Source organism: Pteropus vampyrus, unplaced genomic scaffold (genome assembly GCF_000151845.1).
Source record: "Pteropus vampyrus isolate Shadow unplaced genomic scaffold, Pvam_2.0 Scaffold36, whole genome shotgun sequence".
Lineage (NCBI taxonomy): Eukaryota > Metazoa > Chordata > Mammalia > Chiroptera > Pteropodidae > Pteropus > Pteropus vampyrus.
This window is the reverse complement of record NW_011888817.1, coordinates 4,770,154-4,787,849: the sequence shown is the minus strand read 5'-3', so window position 1 is coordinate 4,787,849 and position 17,696 is coordinate 4,770,154. Positions and strand designations below refer to the sequence as shown.

General features: G+C 48.2%; 1 protein-coding gene across 6 annotated transcripts; it reads left to right on the top strand.

The window, feature by feature from the left end:
• Positions 1–7,380: 7,380 nt before the first annotated feature.
• Positions 7,381–16,935, top strand: PAQR7 (progestin and adipoQ receptor family member 7). 6 transcript variants are annotated; one of them, XM_023529179.1, is made up of 5 exons: positions 7,381–7,571; positions 8,798–8,839; positions 11,063–11,306; positions 13,289–13,386; positions 14,857–16,935. In XM_023529179.1, exon 5 carries the CDS (start codon positions 14,878–14,880, stop codon positions 15,922–15,924), a length of 1,047 nt encoding a protein of 348 aa, XP_023384947.1. In that variant the 5' UTR covers positions 7,381–7,571; positions 8,798–8,839; positions 11,063–11,306; positions 13,289–13,386; positions 14,857–14,877; the 3' UTR covers positions 15,925–16,935. The 6 variants fall into 6 exon arrangements, with proteins under 6 accessions (XP_023384947.1, XP_011355940.1, XP_011355939.1 ...); XM_011357638.2 differs by lacking the exon at positions 8,798–8,839; XM_011357639.2 differs by lacking the exons at positions 7,381–7,571; positions 8,798–8,839 and adding an exon at positions 8,889–9,699.
• The last annotated feature ends 761 nt before the right edge of the window (positions 16,936–17,696 follow it).

The following is a 17,696-nucleotide window of genomic DNA, read 5'->3' as shown; positions in this document are numbered from 1 at the left end:
AAGGCGCCCATGACCCGAAGTCAGGCTCTCCACCCCAGTACTTTGCCCAATGCCTTTGCCACCTCAGCCACATCCAAATGGGAGAAGAAGTTGCTGTACTCATTGTCCACAATGGCTCTGGCATGTGCAAAGCTGGCTTTAGTGAGAACGATGCCCCCAGAGTGTCGTTGTAAATGTGGGACAGGATGGATATGTGGGTGATGAGCTCAGAGCAAGAGGAGTGTCCTGACCCTAAAGTGCCTTACTGAACTGAGCCAGTGTGGAGAAAGATCCGGCATCATATCCTCCTTCATGTTGCCCAAGGAATAATACCCTGTTCCCTTTTGCCAAAGCTCCGCCAGACTCCAAGGCCAACAAAAAGGGGGGGACCCAGGTCAGGTTCGAGGCCTTCAGTACACCTCACATGTGCTGCGGCCCAGGTGTGGCCTTGCTGTGTGCCTCTGTCCACACCACCAGAATGGCTGTGGGCTCCAGAGTGGTGCCGCCCTTGGGGCCCCTTAGTGAGGGTGAGGCTGACGTCACGGAGATCCTGACAGAAGATTACAGCTTCGCTACTGCAGCTAAAGGGAACTGGCATGACGTGGAGGGGAAGCTGTGCTTTGTCGCCCTGGACCTGGGGCAGGAAACACCCTTGTCGTGTCCTCCTACTCTCCAGGGAAGGGCCAGGAGCTTCTGATGGTCAGGAGGTTGCCCTTGGCAACAAGAGGTCCAGATGTCCAGCGCGTCTCCTCCAGCCCTCCTTACTGGGCTTGGAGTCCTGCGGCATTTCATGAAATCACTTTCAACTCTGTCCTAAGGTGTGACATTTACCTCCGAGAAGACCTGTGTGCTCACACGATATTGTTGGGGTGCCAGCAGAATGAAGGGAGATATCACAGCCAATGACACAATCTCCGTCCAGCAGATTGCGTCAGCAAGCATCAGGAAGAGGAGTCAGGCCCACTCACTGTCCACTGCAAATGCCTCCAAATGATGCAACTGCATGATGTTCATTGCACAAGTTTATTCATAAGCCTAACTTTGCCCTGGCTAATATATACATTTATGCTGGCTTCATGAACCAACAACAAGCCTTTGAGGAGAAGGCTGTCCCTGATACTGAGACAGATAGCAGCCATGGGTTGTAAAGCAAGCTGGTTAATTAGTGTAAGTCAGATCCTGCCACCCCGCCACTCAGAAAACCTCAGTGGTCACCCCATAGCACTAAGCGCCGAGTCTAAAGCTCTTATCACAGGGAGGCTCTGCAAGAAACTGTCTCATCTAATCATCTACTCCTTCCCCTGCCATCCTCAGAATGCTAGCCAAGGCCCCACTTCAAGGATTTTGTACTTGCTGTCCCCCCCGTAAGCACATACATGTCGCCTTATCCACATCAAGGGCCTTCCCTGTTCACACTTTCTAAATGGCCACTTCGCTGCCCCCCAGCATCATACCCTATTCCTTACCCTGTCTCATTGTATTCACAGTATTGATATCTGTTCTCTTCCCCCCATTAGGAGATAGGTTTCTTGAGGATGGAGATGGTGTCTTTCCTATCCTGTGTCCCTGACACCTGGAATGGGGCCCAGAACACAGTAGGTGCTCCATAAATACTTGTGGAAGGAGAATGCCTGGACCCCTGATGCACCCTATGTAACCAGGCATTGTCTCTCCTTGCCCCCCGCCATTGCCATGCTCTCTGTCTGTCTCCAGTTCTGTGGCACTGTGTCTACCGTCTCCCACCAGCTGTCAGGAGGAAACTGGAAATTTCCACTTGAAGATTTCCCTATCAGACATGGCTCATGGAAGTTTCCACTCAGCTCCTCTAGCCACATTTCCTAGCTGGGCTAGAGGAGCTGAGTGGAAACTTCCATGAGCCATGTCTGACAGGGTAACAGAGCGGCTGGGGAGTCTGGGAAAGGGCCTGGGGTGCACAAACTCACATGCCTGCCTCCTGTCCAGATTCGAGTATAGCATCTGTTGGTAGATCTGCAGATCAGTACTTATCTCCATCTGTGCTTATCTCCCACTAGAGGGCCCAGCCTACTGGGGCCTAGGGTGTCCTCCAACCCTAAAGCCAGAGCATCTTTCACCATCATCGAGTTCAATTCCTTCCTTTTCCAGATGGAAAACCTGAGGCCCAGAGAGGAGAAGCAGTTTGTCCCAGGTCACACAGAGTTAGTGACAGACAATGGACTCAAACTCACTGCTCTACCTGGGTCCTTGCTTCTCTTTTCTTCCATTCCTTCCCTCTTATCTTTCCCTCCCATACTCCTCCAACTGCTCTTTCCCAAGAACCACTTGGAGCCAGCCCAGTGCCCTGGACCCTGAGCTCCCTGGAACCTCAGGCTCTCTGAGACTATGTCATTGCCACTGCCTCCTATCAGAGCTCCAGAGCTTCCTACCCCTCCTCCCCAAACCCTGTCCCTGACACAAACTTTGCTACATATTTTAAAATCCTGATGCCCAGGTTGCTCCCCATACCAATTAGATCAGAATGCCTAATCGTGGGGTCCAGGCATCAGTAATTTTTATTTATTTATTTATTTATTTATTTATTTATTTATTTATTTATTTATTTAATTTAGTATTTATGCCTACAGCTCCTCGTCTTCCTAGGTGGTCTCCAATCCAAGTACTAACCAGGCCTGATCCTGCTTAGCTTCCAAGATCAGACATTGGGCTTGTGTAGGGTGGCATGGCCATAGACCATGGACTGTGGCTCCACTGGAGCATGAACCCAGGGCCTTCTGCATGTAAAGCAGACATACTAACCGCTACACTATGGAACCACGTCCACCAGTAATTTTTTAAAGGTCCCTCCCTGGGTGATTCCATTTGCAACAAAGTTTGGAAACCACTGGTTTAGCCTTGATTAATGGCACCTCTGCCTCCTGTCCCTTGGCCTCTATGCTACAGATCACCTGGTGACTTCCTTTTCCAGATCTACTTTTTGGAGACATGGACCTGAGCCCAAGAACAGACTTCAGCTGAGCAATCCTATCTCCTCATTGGGGAGGAAGGACTGTCCTATAACTTACTACAAAGGTTCTTTTGGCTGGTCTAATAAAAGCAACATGAGACAGATTAATAGGAGAAAAACAAATTTAATTTCGTACATATGGGAACCGCATATATATTAGAGGTTCCAAGATGAAAGGTAAAATGAAGTATAAATGCCATCCTGAGCCAAGGAATGGCATGGGGGCCTGGGGCTTCAGAGAGGAAGAGGATAATTCAATGGACGATAAGAGCAGATGTACAGTAATCAGATGTTTGCCCTGCCATACAGATAGGTCGTACAATATATTTCTGGTAATAACTCCTATTATGAGCAAGATCCCAGTTTAAACTCTTTAAGGGAGAGGTAAAAGTTTCTCATGAGTTTGCAGGGTCTCGATTGCCTTTAGTTTAGAATAATCTTCATGCCCAAGTGGCACATCTTGGGGAGGCCTGTTCTGAACCCCTTCACTGCTCCTGCCCTTTGCCCAACCCTGGGCCTCCAGTCTGACTAGATTGCCTGGTCTGACCTGCCTCACCATTGCAAGGTGTGGCCAAGCGTCCCTGATGTGGAAAAAAGAACAGGGCTTTGAGATCAGGCAAACTTTGAATTTGGAGTAAGAGAGGAGTACATGGTTGACTTCTCTGTTTCTGCCCTTTGAGCCTCTACTCTTCCTCCCTGCTCATTATGGTTCTGTCACCTCCAGGGCTCTCAGGAGGCAGAGCAGGGTGAGGTTACAAGGCCAGGAAAGGTCTGACTTAACTGTACTGTCTTGAGCTAGTATCCACCAGCCAGTTGCTTATGATGGTTCCCCCAATCCCAGGACATCCCAGGACACCTCCAGCATCTTTCTGCTGAGGCCTCATGGCCCCTTCAGGAGATCTTCCTGGGCTGGATCTAAGGCCCAGGCTAACTCTCTCCTGTGGCCCAATTCTGGCCTAGGGGCAGCACACACAGGTGGCCTGCTTATGTGGGAGCACAACTCGCTTTCACTACTACTCTCTGCTCCTGTGCGATAGCCAGCCCTTTGAGATTCTTGGGCAAGAATCGGATATCAGGCCTTGGAGTCCCAAGGGACACCAAGCACCTCTAACTGGTCTCCTTAAAGTCCCCTCACTAGGCTTGAAGTAAGAGGAAAGCCACCTTACCCTACCCGACTCTCTCCAAAGAAAACCCTCTCTAATCTCAAACTCCTGTCTCCACATGCCTTCAGGATAAAGCCCTCCCACTGGGGTGGGAGGCCCTCCCTACCTTTCTAATGTCATCTGGTGCCACCAAGTCCCCATGCTCCAGCCCCAGAACATGGCAATTCATTCCCTAAACTTACTTCACCACTCACACCTCTGTACTTTTGCACATGCTGTTCCTTCTGCCTGGAAAGTTCTTCCCCTCCGTGTGGCTTGGTGAACTTCTCTTTGTCCTGTAAGACTCACCTTAAATGACCTGTAGGCAGTGACTGTAGGAAATCAGTCCCTTCCACTCTATGCCACTGTACCTACAGGTCGCCTTAAATGACCTGTAGGCAGTGACTATAGGAAATCAGTTCCTTCCACTCCATGCCACTGCACCTTGCATGGTAGAGATTGTGGTCTCGAGTCAGACTCTCTGGTTTTGCATCCTGCCTTTGCTATGTGTATGAGTCAGGAATTCCTTCAATAATGCTATGTAACAAACCACCTCACAACCTGGGAGCTTACGAGCAGCCTTTCTTTTTTCACTTATTGGCAAAGGGAGGAGTAAAGAATTGAAAAAGGATAATAGTTGGCATTTTTTGAGCAGTCACTATATGCCAGGCACTCTGAGCACTTTACATGTATTATTTACTCCTCATGCCAATGATATATGGCAGGTATTATTAATGTGTTTTACAGTGGAGGAGACAGATGTCCAGAGAAGTTATGTAACTTGCCCAGGGTAACACAGGGTAAGTGGTAGAGCTAAGATGTGAACCAGACAGAATATATTCCTGTGCTTCAACTCTTTGCTGCCTCCAATGAATAACGCCCATTTTGGGGGAAAAGACAAGAATGTGTTCAGGACAGCTCAGGCACCCACATTCATCCTTTCTCTCATTTTGGGTCCACTGAAGCCCTTTCTGTTGGTCTACCAGCTCAGAGCCTGACTCGTGAAGCCTTTTGACTCTTTTGAGGTACTGACTTAGGCCTGCCCAGAAGTCCAGCCTCCCTGAAAACCCCATTCCTCTAAGATCTGAACCTGGCACCTGGGAGGGCAGCTGGATGATGCACAGGTTACCCAGAGTCTGGGCTGAAAAGATTATGGGGCTCTGGGCTCTTATAAGAGTGGAGTCACTGGGCCTTACCCAGGTGGCCTAAGCTGGGGGACGGGGAGGGCAGGGAAGGGAGGTGCTCTTGGCTGCCCTGGGGCTGCTCTCACTGTGCCTGGCTGGGAGAAGGGGTTGGAGCAGAGCAGGGCAGGGAAGAAAGTGTCTTGGCCCCACAGCTTCACTCCTTGGTACCAGTACTATGTAGCAGAAGAACTGGGCTTGGATTCAGGCCTGTCACTAGCCAAATGGATGGCCTTGGGCAAATAGTACCGTCCAGAGTCTGTTTCCTCATCCATAAACTGAGGTAATGACAGAAATCCCTCATGGGCCTACAGTGCATGTAAGGAGCTTTGCATCAGGCCTGGCACATAGCAAGTGCTCCATAACTGATCACATTTCTTACTTTTATAATTTTTATCATTCGACTCTCAACTAACTACAGCCAAGCTTTATGATGAAGTGACTTTTCCCCAAACACAACTCCAGGTCCATTTCTCAGAGCCCAAATACATCAGGAGCAGTGACCTGGAATACATCATTTCTCTCCTGTGGGCCTCAGTTTTGCTTTCCATAAAATGGGGGTCATCACACTCCCCTCACAGGAATACATGAAGCTAAATGAGATAATATAACAGCCCCATGTCCCCTTTCTGATCCTCAGTTTCCCAATTTGTAAAATGGGTTAATAGGGTTGTATGGATCAAAGGAGGTAGTCATGGCAACTACTTAGCTCATGACTGCACGTAGGAAGAGCTTAGTAAACCGTAGCTTTAAAAGCAAGCTCAGTACAGAACAGGTATTTCAAATATGGAAGCTGAATCCAAGTTACCTTTCAAGTTTTAAATTTTTACTCACTTTGATAGAATATATTCCATCTAATAGACTATAATCTCCATAATATCCTTACTTGTTTTCATTTCCTATACCCTATCTTTTCTAAATAATTAGATTTTCTATGCTGTTTTTCCTATCCAAGTGGGTAATGGAGATTTAACTAATTTCTATGAGTTCATCTGAATCTGTTCAAGTAGAGACCTGTTTCATCCAATCATATTATGATTATATACATTTTGTTATAGTAAAGAAATATATGTTCCTCCAGTATATTGCAGTTTACGAAGAACCTTCATATCCATAATTTTATTTAATCCTCCTAGCAACCCTGTCAGGTTGGTATTATCTCCATTTTACAGGTAACAAAACTGAGGCCCATAGAGAACAAGAAGACTTGCCCAGGTCACACGATGAGTTAGGAGTAGGGCAAGGACTTGGGCCCTGTCATCATGTCCCATAGCTGCCTCTCTGAATGAACTCAAAGCTCCCAGAGGGCAGAGCAGTGTTCCTCCTGGACTGTCTTCTCTCAGCTCTCCATCTATCAAGGTGTGTGCTCCCAAGACCGGATCGGTATCTTCCCGCTCTGTCTGGTCCAGGTCTTTGCACACTTGAGGAACAGACAATCCCCACCATTGTTGGTCTGATATTTAGAGGGCCTACTATGTGCAGGAATCCCTCACCCTTCAGGTGCTCGCACTCCTGGGGCAGATGTACACTAGGGAGTAGAAAGTGAGTGTTTTAATATAGGTCCAAACAATATGCCCGGGGCTGGGCAGATCAGAAGACACAGCCCTAGGCGAAGGCTTTAGGTGGGAACTTGAACAAGACAGGGGTGCAGAGGTGGGGTGGAGTTCCTCGGGAAATAGGTGAAGATAGGTGAGATAAGGCCAGGCTTATCTCGACCAGAAGTAGCTTAGTGAGGGGTGGCGTGTGTGGCCTTAAGTGGCTTCGGTGCTGGCATGGATTCTAGCTGGGAAACTTGTCCTGCTCCTGCTACAATTTGCTCCCTCCTTATCAAGTCAACAAGGCCTGGGGCTTGTGGTTCAAGTCCCAGGAAGTGGGAACTGCTAAGCTGGAGCCTCAGCAGTGCCACAGGCTGAGCGCTGGGCCTTGGGCAACCACGTCTGCTCGGTGGCCTACGTTTCCCCATCTGCACAGTGACCAAAGGAACTCCCGAGACTCTGTCGTCAGTGTGAGTGACCTTTTTCACTTCTGCATGCAACACGTGGACGCCATGGGGAAGAGACTGCTTGCGCAACATCCAGGCCAGTCAGGTGGGCGCTCGCGATCGCCCAGGCCCCAGAGGGCGGAGATCTGGCTCTGAGTCCTCGGAGCCTCCCCGGTTCGCTGCCAGCGGCTGCCCTGTCCTCCCCGGGATCCGGAAGGGGCAGCCTCCCGGCCGCCCCTTTGTCTGCGCGTTTGCAGCCCGGACGCCTAAGGCCGCCTTTCTCAGCTCCGCTCCTCCTGCCGCAGGTACTGGGCTGGGAGGCGGTGGGAGAGGCGAATGACGTATAGAAGGTGCCCCCCCGCGGGGCGCAGTGGGGTGCGGGGTGCAGCGGGAAGTTCAAGGTCAGTGTGCGTGTGAGGGTGTGGGCGTGGGGAGGATCGCGTGGGGCTGGGAGTGAGGACACAGCGGGTACTGCGCTGCTGGAGCGGGTGGATCTCCGGTTGCCCGGGGAAATCGCCTGGAGCGGGCACCACCGCGGAGGGAGCCGGAGCAGGAAGGAGAAGCAGAGTCGGAGGAGCAGAGTCGGAGGCGAGGCATCTCAGGAACCAGCGGGAATCGGAGCTGTAGGGAGGAGGAGGCCACATCTTTGAGTTTGTAGGAGCAGGGGACAGCTGGTCGGGAGATCCGTGGTGCCTGGAGGAAGATAGGCAGAGAGCTCGCTGCATCTACCAGAGGAGTAATTTAGGGAGACTCTAAAGGCAAAAAGGGGTGTGAGTACCTGGAATTGGGTGATGTGAGAGGGTCCCTGTTTAGAAACCGAAAACAGAGGGAACAGCACAGCTAGGGACCACGAGAGGCTCTTCCTCCCAAAAAGCATAGGATCCTTGCCATGGAGAGGGCTCCCTTGGCGTCAGGAGAGCATGGGGTTCTCCCCTACCCAGTGAGGGAAGGGGAGAGGGAGCCCCGCACCACTCACAGCTCTTGCCTCAAGCCTGCAGGCTTTGAGGACCCGGAGGCTTCCCTGGGACAGTCCCCGAAGACCTGGCTGGAGTAAGCAACCAGGTCAGGCCAAGGCTGAGGAAGTTGAGAGTTTGATGGATTCTCAGGGCCTGGTCGCACCTGGGTGGGTTGCCTCAGGATCCTGAGAGGATGACCCAGCCTCCTGTCATAGTGCTTGTGCCATCGCTGGGCTGCTTGGTGAGAGGCTGCCCCTCTCCAGCCTCAGTTCCTGGTCCAGAGGGGTTCTGGCTGGTCCGTGGTGAAACTCAGGTCCCCTTTCTGTCCCCCATGCTGGATGACTGTAGCCAACTTACACAATCTCGCTGCGCCCGCTTTTTTCTCCTCCAGGTTCTTCCCTGTCCTCAGAACATTTGTAAGTCTGAGCTCCATAGAAGAATTTCTTTAAGAGTTATTTATTTCATTCTAATCACACTTTTCAGTGCAAATTGAGGCTTAAAGTGCAGTTATAAAAAAATAGTTTCTGTTTAGTTTTGGAAGACATGGAAGGACATTTTCTTTTTTCTTTTTTTAGGCATGGCAACCCTTGATTGACCCCACAGATTGCAAGGACCTTGTCAGTTTACAATCCCTTATTTTTTATTTTTTATGCCCATAGCACCTGGTCTTCTTAGGTGGTCTCCCATCCAAGTACAACCCAGGCCTGACCCTGCTTAGCTTCTGAGATCAGATTTGTCTTGTTTAGGGTAGCATGGCTGTAGACAAGGACATTTTCTTTAAACATATTGGGCTGGATTGAGAAACTAGTTTGCATTGAGGGAGGTGACCCAGTTGCTGCAAGATCCGGAGGCCAGCCAGGGATGAAAACTTTGAATAATCTGTGACCACTCACTGGGTACCAGGGAGTTGACCACAGTGGACGAAGGGCAAGAGCATTGGTTTTGGAGTCAGACAGACATACTGTGCTCTGCCAGCTGCCTCTGGAGCTGTGACACCAGCTTAGATCCAGGTTCAAAAGGTTGCTGCAAGGGAGAGATAAAATGTGTGTGGAAGTTCTTCGTAAACAGCAAGCAGCTGTAAATTATTAATGTTAGTGTCTGGTCTTATTAATATTTCAGGCTCTGCCATCCTGTGTTGTCCTTGTTAAGACCCCTCAAGAGAGTTTATCTCTTGATAGCCCCAGTGTCGAAACAGGTTTGGCCTTCGTATTTTTATTTAATGATGTTAAACCTTGCTTTCCGTGGCAAGATAGTGTTATAGCGCGAATGATTCTGAGACCCACGGAGCCAATTGAGATTAATTATGAGCCTTTATTAGCCGGCCGGCACTGACTCTCTACCACACAGGGTTAGAGGAGATCAGCCCCGGGGTTTGAGAGTGAGGCAGTTATAAAGCTTAGAACAAGCAAGCAGGTTACAGAAGCAGAAGTTGGCCATTAGCACAATACATCACCTAGTACCACATCCTGGTTAACAAGTAAGTGGATTACAGAAGCAGACATTGACCATCTTCATATCTTATACAATACACCTCCTAAACCACACCCAAGCAAGTAGGACAACTTCTGGTATCTAAAGATATTTCTTCGCTGTAGCTGACTTAGCTAGTTGGCTCACTTGAAAATTTTCCACCCTTAACAAGAGTTGTCTTTAAGGGAGTGTGCTGAACGATCAGAGCCTAGAAAAGCAACGGTGAATACAGTTGACCCTTGAACAAGAAGGGATTAGGGATGCTGCCTTCTGCCTCCACCCCATCCCTTAGTCAAAAGTTCTCTTATAAACTTTTGACTCTCAAAAAACTTTACTAATAGCCTACTGTTGGCCAGAAGCTTTAATGATAACATAAACAGTTGTCGAACACATATTTTTGTATATTATATGTATTATTTACTTTATTCTCACAATAATGTCTGCTAGAGAAAAGAATGTTGTTAAGGAAATCATAAGGAAAATACATTTACAATACTGTATGTATTTATTTTAAAAATCTGCATATAAATGGACCCACGCAGTTCAAACCTGTGTTGTTCAAGAGTCAACTGTATTTTGCATACAAGGAAGGAGGCAAAAATGTTGTGGCCTGTATAGAATAGACCAAACCAAGTATGCTCTCAAAGGCTGTTTATTAGCCGGCAGCTGTCCTGTACAAAGGAGCAGCCCCGATATGCCAAGATACAAGGTTTTTAAGCCCTAAATCCCATTCTTCATTCTATCTTAAACACAAAGGTCTATTTCTCTCCTATTCACTACCTGTCAACCCACTGGTCAGGCGTGCAAGCGGGGAGTACAGAAGCAGAAAGCTTGTTGTTAGAATGTTATGTTCCTATGGGTGATTGCCTATGTTCCCATGGGCAATAGCCAGTATTCTCATGGGCGATGGCCAAACAGTAATTTTCAGCTTATATACAATTGATTATTTTTCATGCCACGCAAGCAAGCAGGGTTACACAGGCTAAAATTGGCAGTTAGCGTATGAGCTCATCGTTACAAGTTTTATGATTAACAGAATGTAGTTAGGGGTTCCAGAAACTAGGCCTAAGGTATAGACTTCTTTTGTTCAGTTTCAGGTTTTAATTATCCTTTAACCCTTTCACATTTCAGCAGGTTATCACAAAAGAAGTGGAATTATAACCAAGTAATAGTAGGCAGTTATTTAGTTAGGCTGTTAAAGCTTCAAGGGTCGGGGTATTTATACCCTTAGGTGTTTCCATTAATTGTTAATTAGCTGGGCTATTAGTTCTATAAAGCTCCAACCCTGGCGCCTAGGCAGTCTAAAACAAATGTTGAGATATTTCAGGGCCTGAAAGGCACTTTGAAGTCACTGGTGAATTCCTCTACAGGACATTTGGAGAAACAGGGCCAAGAGGTGAACAGATTTGTCCCAGGTCTCATGGACTGAATGGCTAAGCCAGGACTAGAACTCAACGAAAATAGCGGAGCCAAGTCTGTACTAGAGCCAGCTCCCAGCACCCATGTTTGTTTTGCTTTTGCAAGAGTCCTTGAGGTAGCTATTACTATCTTCTGATTATAAATGAGAAAACAGGCTCTGAGAGATTAAAGGACTTCAGCAAAGTCACACAGCAGGTAAGTCGCAGACTTGAAATCTCATCCTCACTTTTTTTGAAATAGTCTGGCAGAGGCGAATGGTAGACACCCTCCCCTGGGGCAGCAGCTCTCTCCAGTTCTCTACAGTCACCACCTGCCTGGCTTCTCTCTGGGCCGGATTTTCCTAGGCCCCTGAGCATTTGGTTTGTTAGGGCAGGGAGCCTGTCTGTTTCATTCACCATGTGCCCAAGCCAAGCCCTGGTAGCATTCCTTGTGCCTGGCATATAGCAAACACTGATTAAAATCTGTGGGCTGCACCCACTCCAAAGCCCATTTACTACCCCATCCTTACAACCTGGTCCTCTGTATCAGGTGGAGATCAGGAGGCACTGAGGGTGAGTAAACCTTGGTAGAGGAGCTAGGTGAAGAGGTTGATGTTGAGTTTAGGAAAAGGGGATTGTGAATTGGGAGGGCTGAGGGCGTGGGAGAGGAGAGAAAGAAGGAGCTGCTAGGATTGACAGGAACTTCCACTTGGGCCTTGGAGATCTTAATTCAACTACTATTAATAATAATTAATAATTAATAATAGCAATCATTTATTGATTCCCCAAACTGTGCTAAAACATTTTTCTAATAAATTCTCATGAGGGAGCTAAGGATCAGAGAAGGTAAGTCACTTGTCTTAGGTCACATAGCTAGTATGTTATGGAATCACAAGTCAAGATGTTACTGGAGAATGAGGATCCTCTCCGGGCGTGTTGTCCAGGTTCTTAATGTCTCGAACAAAGAACTGAGCAAGACACTGAAATACAGCAGACAATAAAAGCTTTATTAGAAGGGAAAGTACACTTCCAGACGTGGAAGCGGGCCTGAGCAAGAGAAGCGGGTCTCAAAAGGCTTGGTAACAAAGCCTTTGGGGTTTTTATCCTTATTTGCTGTGGTGGTTACTTTTCTTAGAGGATGGGCTTCTTTGACAACTAAGGTCAACAGGACTCAGTGATTTATCATTTGCATGTTCGTTCCCAGAATTCAGTCTGTTATAATGATATTAATGAACTTCTGGGTATATGCATCGTATTATCATGATAGTGTAATGAGGCTCAGGGAGTCGAAGGTGGTTGGGTCTTTATTGCGCAGGTACGAATGACTGGCTTAAACTGGTACCTAATTTTCTGCTTACTTGTTTCTTTCTATGAGTTACTTTTAGCCTAAAAATGCCTTCTGGCTTGCTTAATTGCTGGCAGATTAGGGTGGACCCCTTCTAGGATAGGATGACCTCAATGTCTTTGCAGGCAGACCTGAAACCTCTTAACTAACTTTCCTGCCTAACTCTTTTCTAAGAGCCATGAACCCCCTTATTATTAATATGGATGCTGAGGGACAGGAGGTCTCTTCTTCTGTATCTGCTTCCTGCTGAGAGGGCCGTTGTCCCTGCCTACTGGGGTTTCATGGAGCTCTTTCCCTTTCTGCCTCTGTCAGGGTGAGGTCATGAGTTTCCTGCTGAAGCGCCACTTCAGTTCTTAGACAAGGAAAAGAAGATACAAACTTATTATTTAAATCATATATCTATTAATTTCTATTATTGACTTGCCTATTAAGTGAGTAAAGGGAAACAGGCTTGGTTAATATATTTCTTAAAGAGTAAAAAAGACCTTTGGGCTAAAGTCCCCTCCCCTCTCAGACTCTAACCCTGTCTGGCCTAACACCATTTCTGCTCACAATGGGCCAATGACCCTTATCAATAGCCAGAGTCACCAGTTTTGGGGCAATTATCGGGATTTGAGGGAGAAGGCCTTTTTCCTAAAGAAAGGAGGGAAGAAAACTAGGTTTACTAAAAAGATTAAGAACTCTGCAAGAGATGTCCCTTTTCATTTCCTGCTAAAAGATTGAGAATTCTACAAGTGATGTCCCGTATCAAAACCTGGTTTGTCTGAATCGAAAGTCCATCTCCATCATGAGCCTTTATAGTATCTGTTTTCTGTTTTACTCCTAACTTCTTTCTATTCTGATTCCCACTGAAGAGGGTGCAGAAGCCAGTCGAGCTTGCCTGACATCCATCAACCAGGTCCTGGACACCTGGTCTCAGCCCAGCTTTGCCTGCCTTGCTGTGTGGTCTTGGGTAAGTCACAACTTTTCAGCCAAACTTCAGTTCCCCAGATGTTTCATGCAGAGGTAAATGGTGAGTTTCCTTTTGCAGCTGAGGTCTGGCTAGCAAGGCAGAGTTTAGCCTAGATTTGATCAATATGAGAGTGGAGATATGGGGGAGAGGGGAGGAGTGGAGATTGTCTTTAGCCCCACCCTCTGGTGACATCACACAAGACACCTCCAGTCCCTGGAAGCCCCGCCCCTAGTGACCCTCAGCTGTGGAAGTGCCACCCAGTGTTTGGTATCTGGCGAATTTGCCCAGTCCCATAGCCAGAGTCATCAGCCACCAGCTTGAGAGAAACCTCTAGGTAAGCAGTGCAAGGGGGCCGTGGAGCTGTACTGGGCTTGGCTGGGATGTCTGAGACAGGAGTCGTAGCAGCCTGGTGGGCAGACTACTTAGAGATTGCTCTGGATACCCACCCTCATCAAGGTCTGCTTCCTAAACCTGTCCTGTGCCAGGCCATCTGGGGAATAGAAAGTGGAAGAGCCCTAGACTCCCCTGTCATAGCACCCTGTGTAGTGGTGTAATGACATTATTGAGTGGCTTTGTGGGGTGATCATGGTGCTGCTGGTGGCAGAGCACATGAATGCTTTTCACTGCCCAGATTTCCTTGCCTTTTGCAGTGACTGGTGCAAAGGTAGTTGTAATAAAATCTGATGAACAAAGGTCAGAAAACCTGGATGCTGAGTCCAATAAACTTGTTGGAAGGAATTTATTTCAGGGAGGGGAGTTGTCTGGCAGCTGTTGGTTTTTCAATAGGTTTTTTGATTTAATGAATGACACAGTGAATAATGATAAGCCTGAAGTAAACAACTGATACCAGGCAAAACTGTGTATAGTATGTAATTATGAAATGATTAATAGCGCTTGACATCTTGTCTTGCAAAGGGCAGTTTAGGGTAGTGGTTAAGATTGCAAACTGAATTCAGATCATAGCCCAGAGGGTTGGTGAGGCTGTGGCTGGATTTGAGTTTATTGTGGTTGAACAATAAGGCCGGAAAACGTAGCAGGGAGCAAATCATGTAGGGTAATGTAGGGTCAGTGGGAAACTGAAGAGCCTAGAGGTAGAGGCAGAGGATTTGTAGCAAGGTCATTGTCACCACCAGGTGATCACTGATGGCAGTAATGAACACATGAGAAAATAATGAGGGCCGCTATGTAGAGCCCGGACTGGAAAAAAGATGGTGGTGGTAATGAACCTCATTAATACATTTCTCAAACATTTATTGAGCACGTATTATGTGCCAGGCACTGTTCTAGGCACGTGGATACATCAGGGAGCTGGACAATCACGAGGGAGAGCTGAGCTCTCCCTTAGGACAACTACTCTCCTCTGAAACTCGGTGTAGGGATAAAGGGGCATGGAGGAGGGAGTAAGAACTGGGTATGGGGGTTAGGGGGTGAGGATATCAGCTTTTGACTTTTCTCTGGTCTCTCCCCCAGTTCCCTGCCCGGCCCACAGCAATGGCCATGCTAGGGGTCCAGAAGCTCAGTCACCTTCTGCCCAGTTTGCGACAGGCTGACCAAAAGCCTCAGCCGTCTGTGCAGCCAGAGCCTGTCTTCACGGTAGACCGAGCCAAGGTGCCACCCCTCTTCTGGAAGCCGTACATCTATGTGGGCTACCGGCCGCTGCATCAGACCTGGTGCTTCTACTTCCGCACACTGTTCCATCAGCACAATGAGGCACTGAACGTTTGGACCCACCTGCTGGCAGCCCTGGTGCTGCTGCTGCGGCTGGCCATCTTTATGGGGACCGTGGACTTCTGGGGAGACCCCCACGCCCTGCCCCTCTTCATCATTGTCTTCTCCTCCTTCACCTACCTTTCCTTCAGTGCCTTGGCTCACCTCCTCCAGGCCAAGTCGGAGTTCTGGCATTACAGCTTCTTCTTCCTGGACTATGTAGGTGTGGCTGTGTACCAATTTGGCAGTGCCCTGGCACACTTCTACTATGCCATTGAGCCTGCCTGGCATGCCCAGGTGCAGGCCATTTTCTTGCCCATGGCTGCCTTTCTCGCTTGGCTTTCCTGCATTGGCTCCTGCTACAGCAAGTATATCCAGAAGCCTGGCCTCCTAGGCCGCATTTGCCAAGAGATGCCCTCAGCACTGGCCTATGCACTGGACATCAGCCCAGTGGTGCACCGCATCCTGGTGTCCCCCAACTCTGCCACGGATGACCCTGCTCTTCTTTACCACAAATGCCAGGTGGTCTTCTTCCTTTTGGCTGCCGCTTTCTTCTCGGCCTTCGTGCCTGAGCGCTGGTTCCCTGGCAGCTGCCACGTCTTTGGACAGAGCCACCAGCTCTTCCATGTCTTCTTGGTGCTGTGCACGCTGGCTCAGCTGGAGGCTGTGGCACTGGACTATGAGGCCCGGCGGTCCATCTATGAGCCACTGCACACCCGCTGGCCCCACAACTTCTCTGGCCTCTTCCTGCTCACTGTGGGCAGCAGTGTTCTTACCGCATTCCTCCTGAGCCAGCTGGTATGGCGCAAACTCAATCAGAAGACCCAGTGAAGGAACGTGGCAGCTGGTAGGGAGGGAGGTAGAGTGGGAGCCCAGGGGTCCGGGCTTGGCTCCAGATGGGAACAAGGCCTGGTAAAGTTGTTTGTGTGTGGCCTGCGGTGACTCTGCGCATGCCTCAGCTGCCGAGGATGGCACTGGCTAGTTCTTGAATTTGGGGATTGGGTGGGAGCTGCTGGGGTACACTCCTGGGCCTGCCTTAACTCCCTGCCCTGGGAGAGGGAAAGAGATAAAGATGTGGCCCACCCTGGTTTGCCTCCTCAACTTGATTCTCATTAGGGGTGAGGCTGGTGAGATTAACTGGGGCCAAGACCTTGGTTTGGGGCTTCCAGATTATCTGGGAAGGGGTGAAGGTGGAATTTAGGCCAGTGTCGGATTTGAGCTGAGAGGCAGAGGAGGCCTCAGCAATGCTTCTTTACCCAGATTTCACTGGTGGATAGGGGAGTGACAGGGCCAAAATGTGTGTAGGATCTTACCATTGTTTGAACCCCAGCCTGGAGTTCTAGAGCTCCAGAGAAGCCCCCAAAGGTAAAGACTGTGTCAGGTGCAAATGGATCCTAGATAGTGCCTCATACCTCTTCAGTCACCATCCCAGACAGTGAGCCCAACCCTTCTGACTCTGGCCCCTATGTCCATACATCCTGTTCCCAGTCTCTCTCCTGGTTCCCTTGTTCACGTATCAGGTACCCCTTCAGTGTTTCCTGGGCCTCTGCTCAGAGGCAGGCCACCGACCTAGACCTGTGGATCAATGCAGTATCAAAGGCTTTAATATCATAATGAACTGTCAGGGGAAGTACTGATGAGGGAATAATCAGTGCTTCCTGGACCCTCAGGGTCTTGGGTTGAGAAAGGTGAATAGGAGTTTGCAGATGGAGAAGAGGAAAGGCATTCCAGGCAGAGTGAAAAACCTGGCCAAGAGGTATGGAAGTTCATTGGGGCTGGAGCTAGGGGTGGTCTGGATTCATTATAATATGTCCAGGATGCAATAAAGTGACTATGAAAACAGCTGCCTCTTTGTGTTTTGTCTGCTGTCCCAGGGAGACCCATGGGCCTGCTCACAGTATATGCAGTGTTTTTTTTTGTTGTTTTTTGCGGGAGGTGAGGAGAAGCTGGGGCACCTGGAGGTGGGCACAGGAAGGAGGGGGTAGTTCCTGTTTTATCTTTGTCTGAGGTGACACTGGGGCCTTATAAACTATATGTGTGAATTTTTGTTTTTGGCAGAGAAATGGGCGCAGTTTTATTACTAAATAAATTTTAGAAATTAAAAGTGTTTTAAGAATATACTTAATCCCATTTTATAATTTGACAAAAATTTCATTTTTGGGTCTTTCCTTCAATCAAAGAGGGTTGTATGTTAACTTTTTATAGTATTGTTATATGTTAACTTTTATGGCTTTTTTTCAGAGTACACGAGCAATAGATATACAGTGAAGGAAAATTAGGAAGTACAGATAAGCCTCCAAATGCATAACATATATATATATATGTGTGTGTGTGTGTGTGTGATATATATATAACATCTATGGAGATTGTGGTTAGGGATGGAAGGACAGGTGGGATGCCATCATTTTTGCATTTCTGAGAAGCTTTCAGAATTTACAAAGTACTTTCACAAACGTTACCTCACTTGATCCTCTTTAAAATCCAAGGTCACACAGAAACTCACGAAGACAGGCAAGGCTGAAAGCTAGCTCGACTCCAAATTTTTAGATTTCATTTTAACATTTTCTAAATCCTCTCCCCTGTGCTTTCATAGAAGTTTAGAT

Excerpts from the sequence above, each read along its gene's own strand:
- PAQR7 (XM_011357637.2), top strand. The coding sequence starts at position 14,878 with ATGGCCATGCTAGGGGTCCAGAAGCTCAGTCACCTTCTGCCCAGTTTG.